Below are 13,766 nucleotides of genomic sequence, written 5' to 3'. Positions count from 1 at the left end.
AATGATGAATTTCAATATCTTTATATGGTTGAATCACCTTACTGTCAAATCTTCAAAATTTTTATTTTCTTGTACTCTAATGATCCAAATCCCGATCACAATGGAAGGGGATTATTGTCTACAATCTAAGTGTCATTTCTTGTGAGATTTCATGCCAAAAATGTTATTCTATGGACTTTCCAATTTTGAGGTGAATTTCCATACCAATTTTTTCACCATTTTTTTTCATGTCATGCATTTTCCCCCTCTTTTCTATAACTTCTATATGAAAGTTTCAAGTGGTTGCTTGGGAGATATGGGTTTGAATTCTAAATTCAAATCACCCCCTCCAACCCTTATAAGATCCTACGGGTCGGGTCACCCCACATGGGCGACCTATTATTTGTAATTTCCAACATTTCCCACTCGCACATGATGGGATTGATCCGAACCACAAGTGACAACAAATGTCACACCTTAGATTCTTCCCAAGATCTATCTCACAAATATTCATACGATAAATAAATCGTACGACCAACGAATAATATTAGAGCTCACGGTACTATAAACCTGTTAGGGATATATAGTAGCTCTACTAGAGGAGGAACATCACATCTCGCTATGCCCCAAACTCATTTTCCAACATTAATTCAAGTATTTCCGATCCCTCGAGCATTTGTGGAACATACTCGAACTCCACACCATATCATTGTATTCACAATTGCATTCTATACCCCAAATGGTTAAACACAATTGTCCGGCCGGTGAATACAAACATAAATGTTGGTCAAAATAGTTTTCCTTTCCTACTTGAATCCTTCGATTTTAAATCAGCTGCTTTCCTAGACATGCCCCATCAAACCGAATCAATCATAGCAATTGATAACATCCTAAAGTAGCAACACTAAAATAAAACCTCAAGAAATAGTCAAAAGTCATAAGGGTATATATGAGGTTACATAAACCTCAGGATCTCACACAATGAGGAAGCAGGGATCCATTTACTCATTTACCCAATATTGGTCGTTAAAGCACACGCGGTATGAAACACGTGCTACAATATTTTCTCCCTTTCTTAGGACATATGTCATATTCTTTGTAAACAAATAACATCATATAGATCCTAGTTCAAGTATTCCTCAATACTTAACTTGAGTTCTCCTTATGTTCATTCCTCCAGGCATTCTCAAATCGAGAACTCGATCTAACTACTAAACGGGTTTAATGGATAGCGAAATTCATTTCGATTACTTGTTATAATATCATCTTAATACCTTATCAAAGTGATTGGATCATGTAAACAAAATAATCACTATCAAGGCGACTGGATCATGTACACAACATGATCACTATGTCTCATCTCAGCACATCTTAAAACGTCTGAGGCGATTGCTTGTGTGAGTAAGCCAATCTCAACCAGTTCAACATACTTTATATGTGCATACAAATCATTTATCTTGTAATCCCAATATTAGATTACACATGAACTCAAAATCGTTCATCTATGAGCACACAAAACTCAATCAACAGTTTGTCTGATACACCAACTATCATATTCTACGAAATTCTAGAGATTCCATATTATCAGCAAATATATCTCTAGACATCTTCAGAGTATGATGATTACATATCATCATTTAGTAGATATATCGCAACGACACTTTCTTTACTAATGTCTCTCACATAATTACCATTAGGTGTTTGGTTCTATTTTGATACTTGAGATCTTAACATATAAGATAGTTGCGTAACTATCATGGATCTCATATTCTCAATTAGTATCATTAGATGCTCAATACATCCATGCCAAACAATTTCTTTAGCTGCCATATGCTTCTTGCTACTCTATATAGCAAAAGTGCACTAGTCAAATAAATAATTGTGCTCGACTAACTCTCATTCTTAGTCAACAATTGTATATCTATTCCAATCATAAGTCATTCCTTTGACAACGAAATAGAATTACTGACAGTAGCACCCTTCAGGTATCACAATACATTTTCTAAAGACAATATTGATACCTACTGATTAGATCTATGGCATGATCATTGACAGGAAAAGTATATATCATAGTATACTTCTATCTCCTAACTCTTAATCGTACTAGATATGATTCTCTGGATATTTCTTTGTGCACTTATGAAATCTTTGGACATTTATGAAGACTTATATGGTCACAGTTGCAATTCCACATGAGCATTTATAGTATAAAACTCTTATGATAGAGCAAGAACATACGAAAAATATTCTTAGCACAAATCATACAATTTGCTAAACTCATGTCTTTTGTCTCAAAAAATGACGACAATCATTTCAAATTGATCTCTATACACTCCTTATCATGCTTAGCCAATCCAGTGTCATCAATATCAATATTAGAATTACAACCTACCATCAGACCTTTTATACAAATACAGTAATTTTCGTCCATATGACGAAATTCTTATATGAGATTTAACTCTGTTAAAAACTCAAGTACGACTGTCGAGATGACTGTATTTGGTCATGCGTATAACTGTAAAGTTACCACTATACAAAAAAAAGCTTTAACATGTAATCTAAAAGTCGATTCATGTTAATATCTTTAATCATTTGTCAATTGAGAATAAAAAATACAGTCTCTAGGTCGATTTAGTGTAACTCTAAATTTAAACATACCATCACGACTAGCATTAATGTACAGAAGCAAATCTCATAGTTATGAAAAAATTTATCCAATTCAATACACTCATATTGAGTATAACCTTTTTAAAAAATGAGCTTTATCTATCAGAAACTCACTAGTCTCCCACTCAACTTTCAAGAACCTGAATGTTTTCGGTAAATATAATATCTGCATAAAAATTTCACCATATCTAGATTAGGTTGAAATTATATTCTCCATATATAGACTTCCATCACTTTTTTCGAAATTCCTCTTTTAATTTTCTGAACTAGCTTTTAGATCCAACTTGGAATCAAGAATCATTGAAATTAGACAGTTCTTATATAACTACCACTTGGATAGATAAGTCCAACTTGGAAACAGATTACTCCCACTTGAATTAGAAGTTTGAATCATCTCTTATATATTCAAAACTGATTCATCAATAAATATAATATCAATTTCAACGATATTCTCCAATCTTTTTCTCCCCTATTGGGAAAAATGTCAAATCTCATATCTTATGACTCGATATCCATCCAAAAATTTCACTTAAGTACCTTTTTCACTACATGTATGTCATTGAGACACATCTTATTCGTAACAGACTCATGTTCCCATAATCATTATTGAGAACGTATATAGTCAATTAAGAGTCTATGATAACCAACATTAGATTATTTACGTGTCCAAACTTATATATTATGAAGTTACCAACATTGAGATAGCTCCATTAACTGATATGTTGTATTTAGATAACGCTCTTTTCAAAAGTAATAAGTTGGACTGTATATCTCAAACCTCATCACATTCAGCAATATTTCGTTCCTTCAATCAAATACACCATATAATTATTAGTGATTAAGGAATAATCTATCAAATAAGAATCTCTCTCATTGCATAGATCATTAATATCTCGTGATAGAGAGTCGTGACATCAGATAACTCTCAATGTCTTCACTTCCACAATCTGATTTTCTACTTGACTTCAGAAAAAAATCTAAACCAGTACAATATCTTCAATTTAAGAAAATCAAAGGCATATTTGAAATGCGTGAATCTATCTATAAATGTAATGAAAAGTAAAGTTCCATCTCTATCTCTTTTAATCACGGTCCGTAAAGAAATTTAGATGGATTTATTCTACGGAAATTTAGCTCTTATAGTTTTGAATGGTTCTCTCAACTCAAAACCTCAAATAATTGCACAAATATCTAGAACCATAATAAACATCACCACTGTGAGTACGAATAGAAATACCACGCATAAGTTCAAGTAAAATACCACTCTTAGAAGAACAATAACTGAGATCAAATTTAGTGGAGTCTTTTCTATTATCTTAATATCAAATAGGAAGTCAGTTTCTCCACTTTGCAATACTAAATTCCAGTATCAGTCACATAAACATCCACTCCATCTTTATTATTTGTATATATCTACTTTGTATCAAATCAAAGACTCGACAGTAGAATAATATACCTTTTGATATCATATAAAATGGGTTTCTAACCTTTGAATCCACTATCCACACAAGATAAGATCCAATATGCATAGTGTTGACACGTAAACAACACTAAGACGAATATATTCAAGTGCAATATCTTTTGGCTTAACCACTTTCGAGCTAAGAGATTCAAATCGTATAGTTGAAGTACTTGAACCTTTATAACATTAATCCTCTACCACAACCACTTTTATTCACTTACTATCTGATAGTTCGTCTTGGTCCCTTTACCAGTCTCTCACATCTATCCCGCATTTGTTCTAACTCATTCAATGCTTAAGATTCAAAACCTTATGCAAGCTAGAACATTGCTACACAAGCATGTCCTCGAGACTTAGCAACATCAAGTTGCACGTCTTTTAACTCACATAGTGGGTAGTATCAATAGAAAAAATTTGACACTTCAATTTGTAAGTCACAATAACTTTCAAAATTCCATATATTAAGAAGAGACTAATTTGAACTTACTACTCATCTAAAATTAATGTGACCAATGAAAATGTTAACACTATGCTAACCACCAACTAAGTCACATTTGAGAAAAAAGATCATTTATAATATAACTTAACAATTTAACTGCTCGAGTACTAAAATTCACATTTTCCCGTACTCAACTAAGTTCGATTCTGATCTTTATTCGCTAGAGTGGTATGACCTACATAAGGTCTTCTGTTACGTGGTTGATACTCTCTAAAGCATCACGTCCTTCTAGTACATTTAAAATCTTATTATGCCAAATGTTATCGCATTTAGTTTATCACATTTATTAAGGTTAACTTCTATAGATTTTGATGTCATGATCTATCAGATTTTTAGAGACATGTTATTCGTAATCAATGCTCATTTATGCACATATTTAATTTTGCATGAACGCAAATTAACATCTACGATAGTTCTACGTTAGGCACAGAGTCGAAAGTTCACTATGATCCCAATCATCGTCCACAATCCTATCATTTCACTATCATAAACTTAATTTAATAATACAAAATTCCATGAGCTCGAAGTGAGAATCACATTTATTTTTCCAACTTCAGAACTCCCACTTAGTTGATGAATCAAATAGTTCTTGGTGAGATTTTCTCTAAATCTTCCAATCACCGAACTATCGCTCAACTGACAATCAATAGGTTTAAGTAAGAATCTCACTAATTCTACTGACCTTAGCATTTATAACAATACATGATGTATTCAATTAGATAATTTCATAATATGCAATAAAAACATCAATATGCATATTTATCCAATCATGACATGCATCATGATATAACAAATTAATTCTTTCAGAAGATAACTTCAATTATAATTCAAAAATAAAACTAACATCGTTTAAGTTTTTTTTTTACAAATTCTCAATCTCATCTAAATCTCAGTCGCAACATAGTCATAATAATTGGGAAGTGACATTAGAATTATTATATTCTGCTTATCATCAAAAACTTATATCCCAAAATATTTACGTGTTCCACAATAGGTCATGTTCCAGATTCATTTATTTATATCGATAAGCATGGAACATTTCAACAAGTTTCATAGCCTTTAATTTTCTAGTATTCCTTCTAAGAATGCTATAAATGTACACAGATCTAATCATATTTGATCAAGGTCAAAAAATTGAAAACAAGTCACAATGGATCACATAACCTAATTAATGCCCACACAACTCATGAACGTATATATAATGCGATATTTTAAATACCTTCGGAGTATTTTTCATTTAAAAATGAAACACTTCAAAAAAAAAAAAAAAATCCCACTAAGCAAATACTACTTAACAAATATTCTCAATATTTATAAAAAATTTAGAATTTAATCAAATCCAAAAAATATTTTTGATTACCTGAAAATTAAATTTTAATAAAATCCAAAAAATATTTTTGATTACCTGAAAATTAAATTTAATTGCACATAAAAATCAAGAATATTTGAGGGGCCAATTTACAATTTTCTAAAATTCATTTGAAAAAGTCAAACGGTAATTTTATATGAAGTTCCAACCTTTAAGGCATTGAACAGGCACTACACGTCAATCCGCGGCGCTTATTCAATGAAAAAAAAATTTGTTAATTCATCCATCTAATCAATTTTAACGTTCTGAGTTCATCTGTATGGTCAGATTTCATAATATCAACTTTTAAGATTGTGTTCTGGACCCAAATAGATCTGATCGAGATTAGAAAATAGGAAAAAAATATTGTTCATCTTTTAAAAAAAAAAAACAAACAAACAAACAAACAAACAAACATAATTTTCAAATTTTTTTTATCAATATTTCAGGAGGCCATAACTTCTTCATTCCAAGGCCAAAATTTATGTTCTTTATATTGTTGGAAATGTCTCGAGAAAATCCATCCAACCATATCAAATGGGCATCATTAAACACAATGTGAAAGAAGTTATCATCTGATGAAGTTTCTTATTTTACAGATTTTCACTAAAAAAACAGATTTTCATCTAAATTTTGGGAGGGCATAACTTTCTCGTCTCAAGTCCAAAATTAATGATCTTTATATCGTTAGAAAGGTCTTGAGAAGATCTATCCAACCATACCAAATGGACAGCATGAAACTTAATGTATAAAAAGTTATCACGTGATGAATTTCAGGATTTTACCTAGTTTCACGCTTAAAATTCAGATTATCATCCAAATTTCAAAAACTCGTAACTTCTTTTTTTAACTCCAAAATTTGAGTTCTTTATATGGTTGGAAAGCTTATGAGAACACCTTTCTAACCATACTAATCTTACTGCATGAAGATGAACGAACAAATAGCAGTAAATTATCAAATGATGCCACTAAATACCATATAAAGTTTCAAAACTTTGCATACAAGATTCATAACCCAATTCTATCGTGTAATGGCATAATTAAGCATAAATTACAGCAAGGAATTCAACCTTATTGCTCTAATACCAATGTAGGAAAATCGTAGCATGCTTTGACATAAATTTCGGATCAACAAACTTTCTTGAAATGATGAATTTCAAGATTTTTATATGGCTGAATCACCTTGCTTTCAAATCTCCCAAATTTGTTTTTTCTTGTATTCCAATGATCCAAATCCCAATCACAATGAAAGGGGATTATTGTCCACAATCTAAGTGCTATTTCTTGTGAAATTTCATATCAAAAATGTGATTATAGGGACTTTCCAATTTTGAGGTGAATTTTTATACTAATTTTTTCGCCTTTTTTTTCATGTCTTGCATTTCCCCCCTCTTTTCCGTAACTTCTATATGAAAGTTTCAAGTAATTACTTGGAAGTTCTGAGTTCGAATTCACTCCCTCCAACCCTTATAAAATCCTGTAGGTCGGGTCACCCCACATTGACGACCTATTATCCCTATTTTCCAACATGAATGGACCTTATATTGGTAGGAACAGACTGAATTCTTTGTAAGTTGAAAAGCAACAAGCTAACAAAAGTAATAAATTCAGGACCAATGGTATAATTTCCCACCATAATATAAACAAATTAAAAATTGTTTCATATTTACGTCTAAGCACCTTATCTGCAAATTTAAAACTATTACCCTTATCCTCAAAATCGCATTATTTACTTCATTTAAAAACATAACAAATTATCGAGATAAAGAATAAAATATGCCAAGAAATGTTGTTTTCACCGATGGGTAATAACAAGACTTGAACCTACGACATGTTCTGAATTTATGTCAAATCGTTTCATCTAAAAAGCGGATCTTGCTACTCGTACACCGGTGTACCGACCCCCTCGCAACAGGGGGCCCACGATTTTTTTATTCGTCGCAAGCCCGCTGTTGTGTTGGGTCGGTCAACCTGGTGTATATGTATCAAAATCCCTAAAAAGCTTAGAATGTCAGACATATTGTATATACTATATTTTGTATTAAAGCCAGCCAACTGTATAACAGAATCAATACCATCTCGCAGAACTTCCCCATATATACAGTGAGGCTCTCAAAGGTCAATCATCTAACTTTTTACCTGTATATAATGCAGAGATGACCTGTAAGCAATTTTAGGAGAATGAAAATCTAAAATATGAACATAAAATATAATGAAACGGTAGATTGCAAGATCAAAATGTCCAGATGAGTTACTGACTAGGGAGGACATCGAAAAGATTATCTTGGAACGTGGTTACACGGCAGTGAATCAATCAGATTACCAACCCCTGCTCAAGGAGCGTTCAAAGAAACCACGACTGACTTCAGTTCTGGTTTTACCATTCCTCAAGGATGGAAGGCATGCTACATCTAGTTCAGTCACTCGAGAAGATTATCACAATTGTCTTACTGGTCATCTTATTGTAAACATTTTGGACTGTACATTCAACTCACAAGAATCCAGCGTTCTTCCAAGACCCTGAACAGTTGATCCTACTAATTACTAAATTTGAGGGGAGTTTACTGGCACCTTAGACGTTTGTGCCCTTAGGGGGAGGACCTCGATTATGCCCCTGGAAAAATATGCTCGGCTAGATGTACTGGTTTTCATGCATAATATAGCGAGAAGGTTCAAACTAATAAAGGCAATTCGAAATGAGAAGATAGTATATCATGCTTCCTCTACGCCAGTGTATGGCCTTCCAGTTCATCTAAAACCTCATAAAAAAAAATTTATCTACCGTATTCAATCACTTCATTTTTTTGGAATAGTGAATTTTTTCATTCCATATTCGCAATTGTTCATCTTTGTTATTCGACAATAATATGTAATAAGAGATTTCTGTGTGTGATACTAAAAATCAATTATAAGCAAATCTAGTTGTCAGTTTTCAACATTTTAGCCCGAGTTCTTGTAACTCACTGTTACACTTTTGTCAATTTAGCAAACGTATTCAAACATGATTAATAAAACAGTACACATCCCAATGTCCTGCAATGAAATTTTCAAAATCCTATAACCATTCCGTCCAAAAGTAGTTTCTAACATAGTGAATATCGCTTTGATTATAGTAGCAAGAAAGCAACATAACCAAGAAAAAAAATCAATATGGATTTTAATTTGATTATCATACATAATGCCAGAGGGTCATATTACCAGTACCTGGAACTTTAAGAGTTGGAGTTATGATGCCCACAATCTGTGCATATCGTGTAACTGACTAAAATTAGTGGACTTCAAAGAAATCTTGTAAAGCTCCCTCAGTTTGTTAGCATCAACCGACTTATTCAATGGAGTTTGCTGAGGACTGACAGAAGATTTGTTTGTAGCCGCCCGGATGGCATCATTTGCCGATATCTCATGCTTTCTATGTTCTCTCTGAGTTCTAGTGAGACTAGAAACAGAGTAATCTTCGAGGACCCCATTCTCATAAATCTCTGCAACAGTATCTTCTCTTGCCAACAGCATGCCCAGTCGTAGATATGTATGAGCAAACTGTGTATTTACTTCGTTCTTCAAACTGCTTGAGACAGAACCTTCATTTTCAGCTAAAGAATTTAGTTCTGTCTTTGCTGCCCCGTAATACCTGAGTGATTCACTGTATTGCATTTTGGCAGTTTCAACTGCCTGCAGATATGCACTGTGGAAGACAGCATGTTCCTTGAGACTTTCAATCTTTAATACCATCTCTTCAGCTAATGCTCTTCGTCCATGGCCCAAATTACAGTTGATCAAAATGATATTAGTATGATCCTCGACTACTATAAAAGAACTAATAGCCTCAGCAAATGCAATTTCAGCTTTGCCCAAATCTTTCCTTTCCACCCTATATCGTCCTAGTTCGTTGCACACCCATCCTTTCTTCTTGACTACAGATTTTAAATCTGCTGAACTAGCAGGAAGTTCACTCATGGATTTTCGAGCTTCTTCATAACAACTCAGGGCAACAGAGAGAGTATAATCAGCATCTCCAGCTATAGAACACCTCAAGTACTTAAATATACCACCATTTTTCACAGCAGTTTTACCTTTGGAAGAAGGTTCAGAAGGAGTATCTACCCTAGACCCCATAACATCTACCTCAGCTGCCAAGTTCACATCCTGCATAGCATCTGCTATCCTATTGGAACTTTCATTGATTTTATCAGTCTTGTTATGCTTAAGATGTTTACTTTCCTTAGTGTTTCTAATGTCCCCATTCTCAGCAACTGTGACATTTTCATAATCCACAGGACGTGAATAATTGCTGTTTGTGATATATGATTTTTTAAATTGCTTTCTGCCATAACCAGATGAACGAGTTTCTTGAGTACTGCTACTTGCACTGCTTCCACTACTGGCCCTGTCACTCTGGCAGCTACAATTTACTAAAGAACATAAGCTGCAATTCTGGTTAAATTGCCCCAGCTTCTTCTTGAGTCTCTCAACTTCCTTCAAGACCTCAGATGACATTCTCAAGTCTTTGGCGTTGTCTTTCCTTTCTGCTTGCCTTGAGGCGTCTTCACCCTTTACCAGATAAAAGTCAACAAATATGTCCCCAACTAGTGTCCAAGCCTTGGCCCAAAAGAGGTAATTCGAAGACAGCTGACCGAAAGCAAGATGATCATCACCTGCGAAAGACTTCATGTTTTCACTTCTGATGTTAACTTCCGCATGGGATAACGAGCTACAAACCATTGAAGAAATAAATCTGGTGTCATGAGGCATTGATCCATAAACCAAACATGCCAGTTCTACAACCTTCAAGGCTTGATAGAGTTGGCCGTCATCCTTATAAGCTTCACCAAGAGCCAAATAAGACTCCCCAAGCAATAAAACAAGTTTCCACAATTTGTCATCTAATTTGGATGTTGGGAGCCAATCTCGGATATCACAAACTTCAATACAGTCAGTGTCGCCACAGGCACAAACAGAGAAATCCATTGATGAAGGTGGTTCGTCCTCAATTTCATTTTTATGGTTCAGCTCTGGTTTGGTGCTTTGCCATCGGCGCGTCCATCTAAGAGACTTGATGGCTTGAGAGACGTGATGAATTGCAGCAAGCTTAGACGATATTGGATCGGCAACAGTCTGGATTTCATGATCAGAAGTTTTTGACACATTACAGACCATAAAATCCTCATCACTAGAACTTGGCACATTATCCTCGTCTGCAACAATTGCAATACCCGATGATACAGATATGCTATCACCAGATGTCATCTCTGTGGAATTTTCAAGATCAAAATTTTCCTGACTGTTAGGTTCTACTGCAGCGAACGGGGGATAAACTATATCATGAGCATTCGATGCATATAACCCATTCATAAACTCAAAGGATTCTTCTTCAGCATCAGCGATGATGACTTCAGACTCTAGTGGAAGTGCTTCAGATGTCAACTCCAGTTCTTCATTGTAAGTCAAGAGAAGCCTCGCAAATTGTTCGTGAGCAAGTGCACGTACCACCTATTCACCACGTTTAATCAGTCAAAAGATAGTTTTCATACTCAAACTATTGAAAAACAATGTACAGGAACTCTTTGCTCCTTTAAAATTTCAGAAGACAACATACTTGATGGTCTGGTTCTTCCAGCAAGTCAAGACATTTTTTGAAAAAAACGACGCATCTTTCTCTGCTACCATGAGACTGCAGCAAAACAATTATTAGCAATCGCTAACTAGCAGAAACAAAAATAGGCATAGCACTTGTACCTACCATTGAGAGTGAGAGTCTGTGTGCAATTCTGTACAATAGAGTGCCCAGGGAGAGTATGGAATCACTTCTCCTTCTGTGCATCAGAGATGGCAGAGGATCAGAGTTATCATCACAATTATCGGGAGGATGGTTTTTTGGAATGACAGAGAGATCAAAAAGTTGGATGACATCTTCGCCAGCACTTTTATATAGCTGAAAGAAAAAGCTTGGAATGAGATAAATGTCATATACCAATGTGAAAGGTAAAAAGGAAAAAGTTTTACTACAATATGTACCCAATAAGCACCAGGGTCTTGCTCGCAGTTCTCCTGAAGGAACCTCAAAACGGAGAGGCCATTTTGTTGGACAACATGGGGATGGAAAGCAGGAGTCCCATCCTCTGATATACCCTTTAGTAGAAAAATTTCATCTGTTTTCAGAAGCTCATAACCTTGAACAACACCATCCTGATGATAACAGATAGCCAATTCGGGAACACTAGCCATAAAGTTGTCGAGCCAAGCTTCAAGCCAAGACAATGGAGAGACCTGTACATATGGCCAGAAAAAACACATATTATGAACAGTTGTCCCTTTCTCAAATAAACAAAGAAATGAATGTGAATGATAAGTAAGAAAGACAAGGTCATTTTTCATTTTGTAAAAACTCACCTGCCGTGAAACATCCCATAAATGCAAGCTCACCGCAATATATTTTTCATTACTGAAGATAAGTAAGTCACTGCCTAGAAGCATGCGGAAATTGTGGAACTGCCAAAATAACATTCTTAAGAACTCATCATTACTAACTCTTCTGTACTTTTCAGATTCCTGCACGGTGCGCCTCGGCTTTTCTTTAATCTGTGAGACCTTGATAGCTTCACGAGCTTTAGTTCTCTTATTCGTCTTCTCCCAAAACAGCTTTTCCTTTTCAACCTGCGGGTACTCTTGATTACGGATAAATCCTTCGCCTGAACCTATTTCATCACTCTGCCTAATGGACCCATGCCCTTGAATTGGATGGTTCAAAGATTCAAATGACTCTTTCTTGGACTTGTATTCATCAGGAAGAACAGAGGACTTTGGTTTCTCCTTTGATGAAGCTGCATGGGTAGGTGGACAATCACAAGCCTCCATTCTTACCGAATGCATAGCAAAATTCAAAAATAATGATTGGTCTACACATTTTGATTTAGTGTTATGTCTTCGGATAAGCTTTTCTCCCTCTTCAATATCAGGTCTGCATCACATGTCAAGATATTTGGCAAACATCAAAGGCATTCAACATGTATAAAACTGCAATAACTTAAACAACATTATACCCAGAGTTCAGGATAAGTGTCTGTCCAACACGATGTACTGCAATAGACACTCGAGCTTTGGAGTATGGTATCTTAAATATTTGCTTCAAAATGTCAGCTGGGGCAATTACATCCATCTCATCTCCATATTCTACCAAACCAGATACAGCAAGTGCCTCACCTTTCCTCGTAAGATTTGACGTAATGGGGCCACCTTCCCATGGTGAATCTGCCAGTAACAACCAAAGTCTCAGAATGCAGCTTTTCTGGATTGATTGAAAACTCGCACCAAAAGGTTTGGCAAGTTTGGCTTATAATACTCTAAAGCCAAAAAAAAGCCTCAAGGCACCTACTGTGAGGCAGTTTTTGAAAGCGTACGCCTCAGCTGTGCAAGGCATACACATCACACACCGCCTCAAGGCTTGTTAGGTGTGCACTTAATAATTCTCCGAACTTATTTACTTTGCTTTAGGTGTGATCCACAAGACATGAAAATTTTTATTGGACCATCTTGGGAAGAGCCCACTGCCACTAAAAATTAGAGAACTTAACAAAAACAGGAAGAATATTTTTTCCCTTCTGCAAAGTGGAAAGTTTTGAATCATCCAAGTTACACCAAGTACCAAACAGTGAAATTATACATTCAAAATAATGTAATAAATAAAAGAAATTTCACTTTACTTGTCAGATACATTTGGTAGAGTCCATGACATTGGCCCTTGTTTGATTTTGATTCTTTGAGAAGTAATTTTCTGAAAAGTTTTTTTTTTTTTTTTTTTTTTTTTTTTTTTGGGG

At 34.7% G+C, this 13,766-nt stretch overlaps 1 protein-coding gene across 1 annotated transcript in view; it reads right to left on the bottom strand.

The window, feature by feature from the left end:
- Positions 1–9,180: 9,180 nt before the first annotated feature.
- The window catches only part of LOC111372473, a 17,294-nt gene continuing 12,708 nt past the window's right edge, over positions 9,181–13,766 (bottom strand). The window contains exons 3-8 of the mRNA XM_022994831.1: positions 12,993–13,200; positions 12,343–12,910; positions 11,968–12,219; positions 11,693–11,884; positions 11,549–11,623; positions 9,181–11,442 (exon numbers count right to left, since the gene is read on the bottom strand). Coding sequence (XP_022850599.1) covers positions 9,181–11,442; positions 11,549–11,623; positions 11,693–11,884; positions 11,968–12,219; positions 12,343–12,910; positions 12,993–13,200 — 3,557 coding nt within the window. The remainder of the gene's footprint in view (positions 11,443–11,548; positions 11,624–11,692; positions 11,885–11,967; positions 12,220–12,342; positions 12,911–12,992; positions 13,201–13,766) is intronic.

This window comes from Olea europaea, unplaced genomic scaffold, assembly GCF_002742605.1.
Source record: "Olea europaea var. sylvestris unplaced genomic scaffold, O_europaea_v1 scaffold1001, whole genome shotgun sequence".
Lineage (NCBI taxonomy): Eukaryota > Viridiplantae > Streptophyta > Magnoliopsida > Lamiales > Oleaceae > Olea > Olea europaea.
This window is presented reverse-complemented; position numbering and strand designations above follow the sequence as displayed.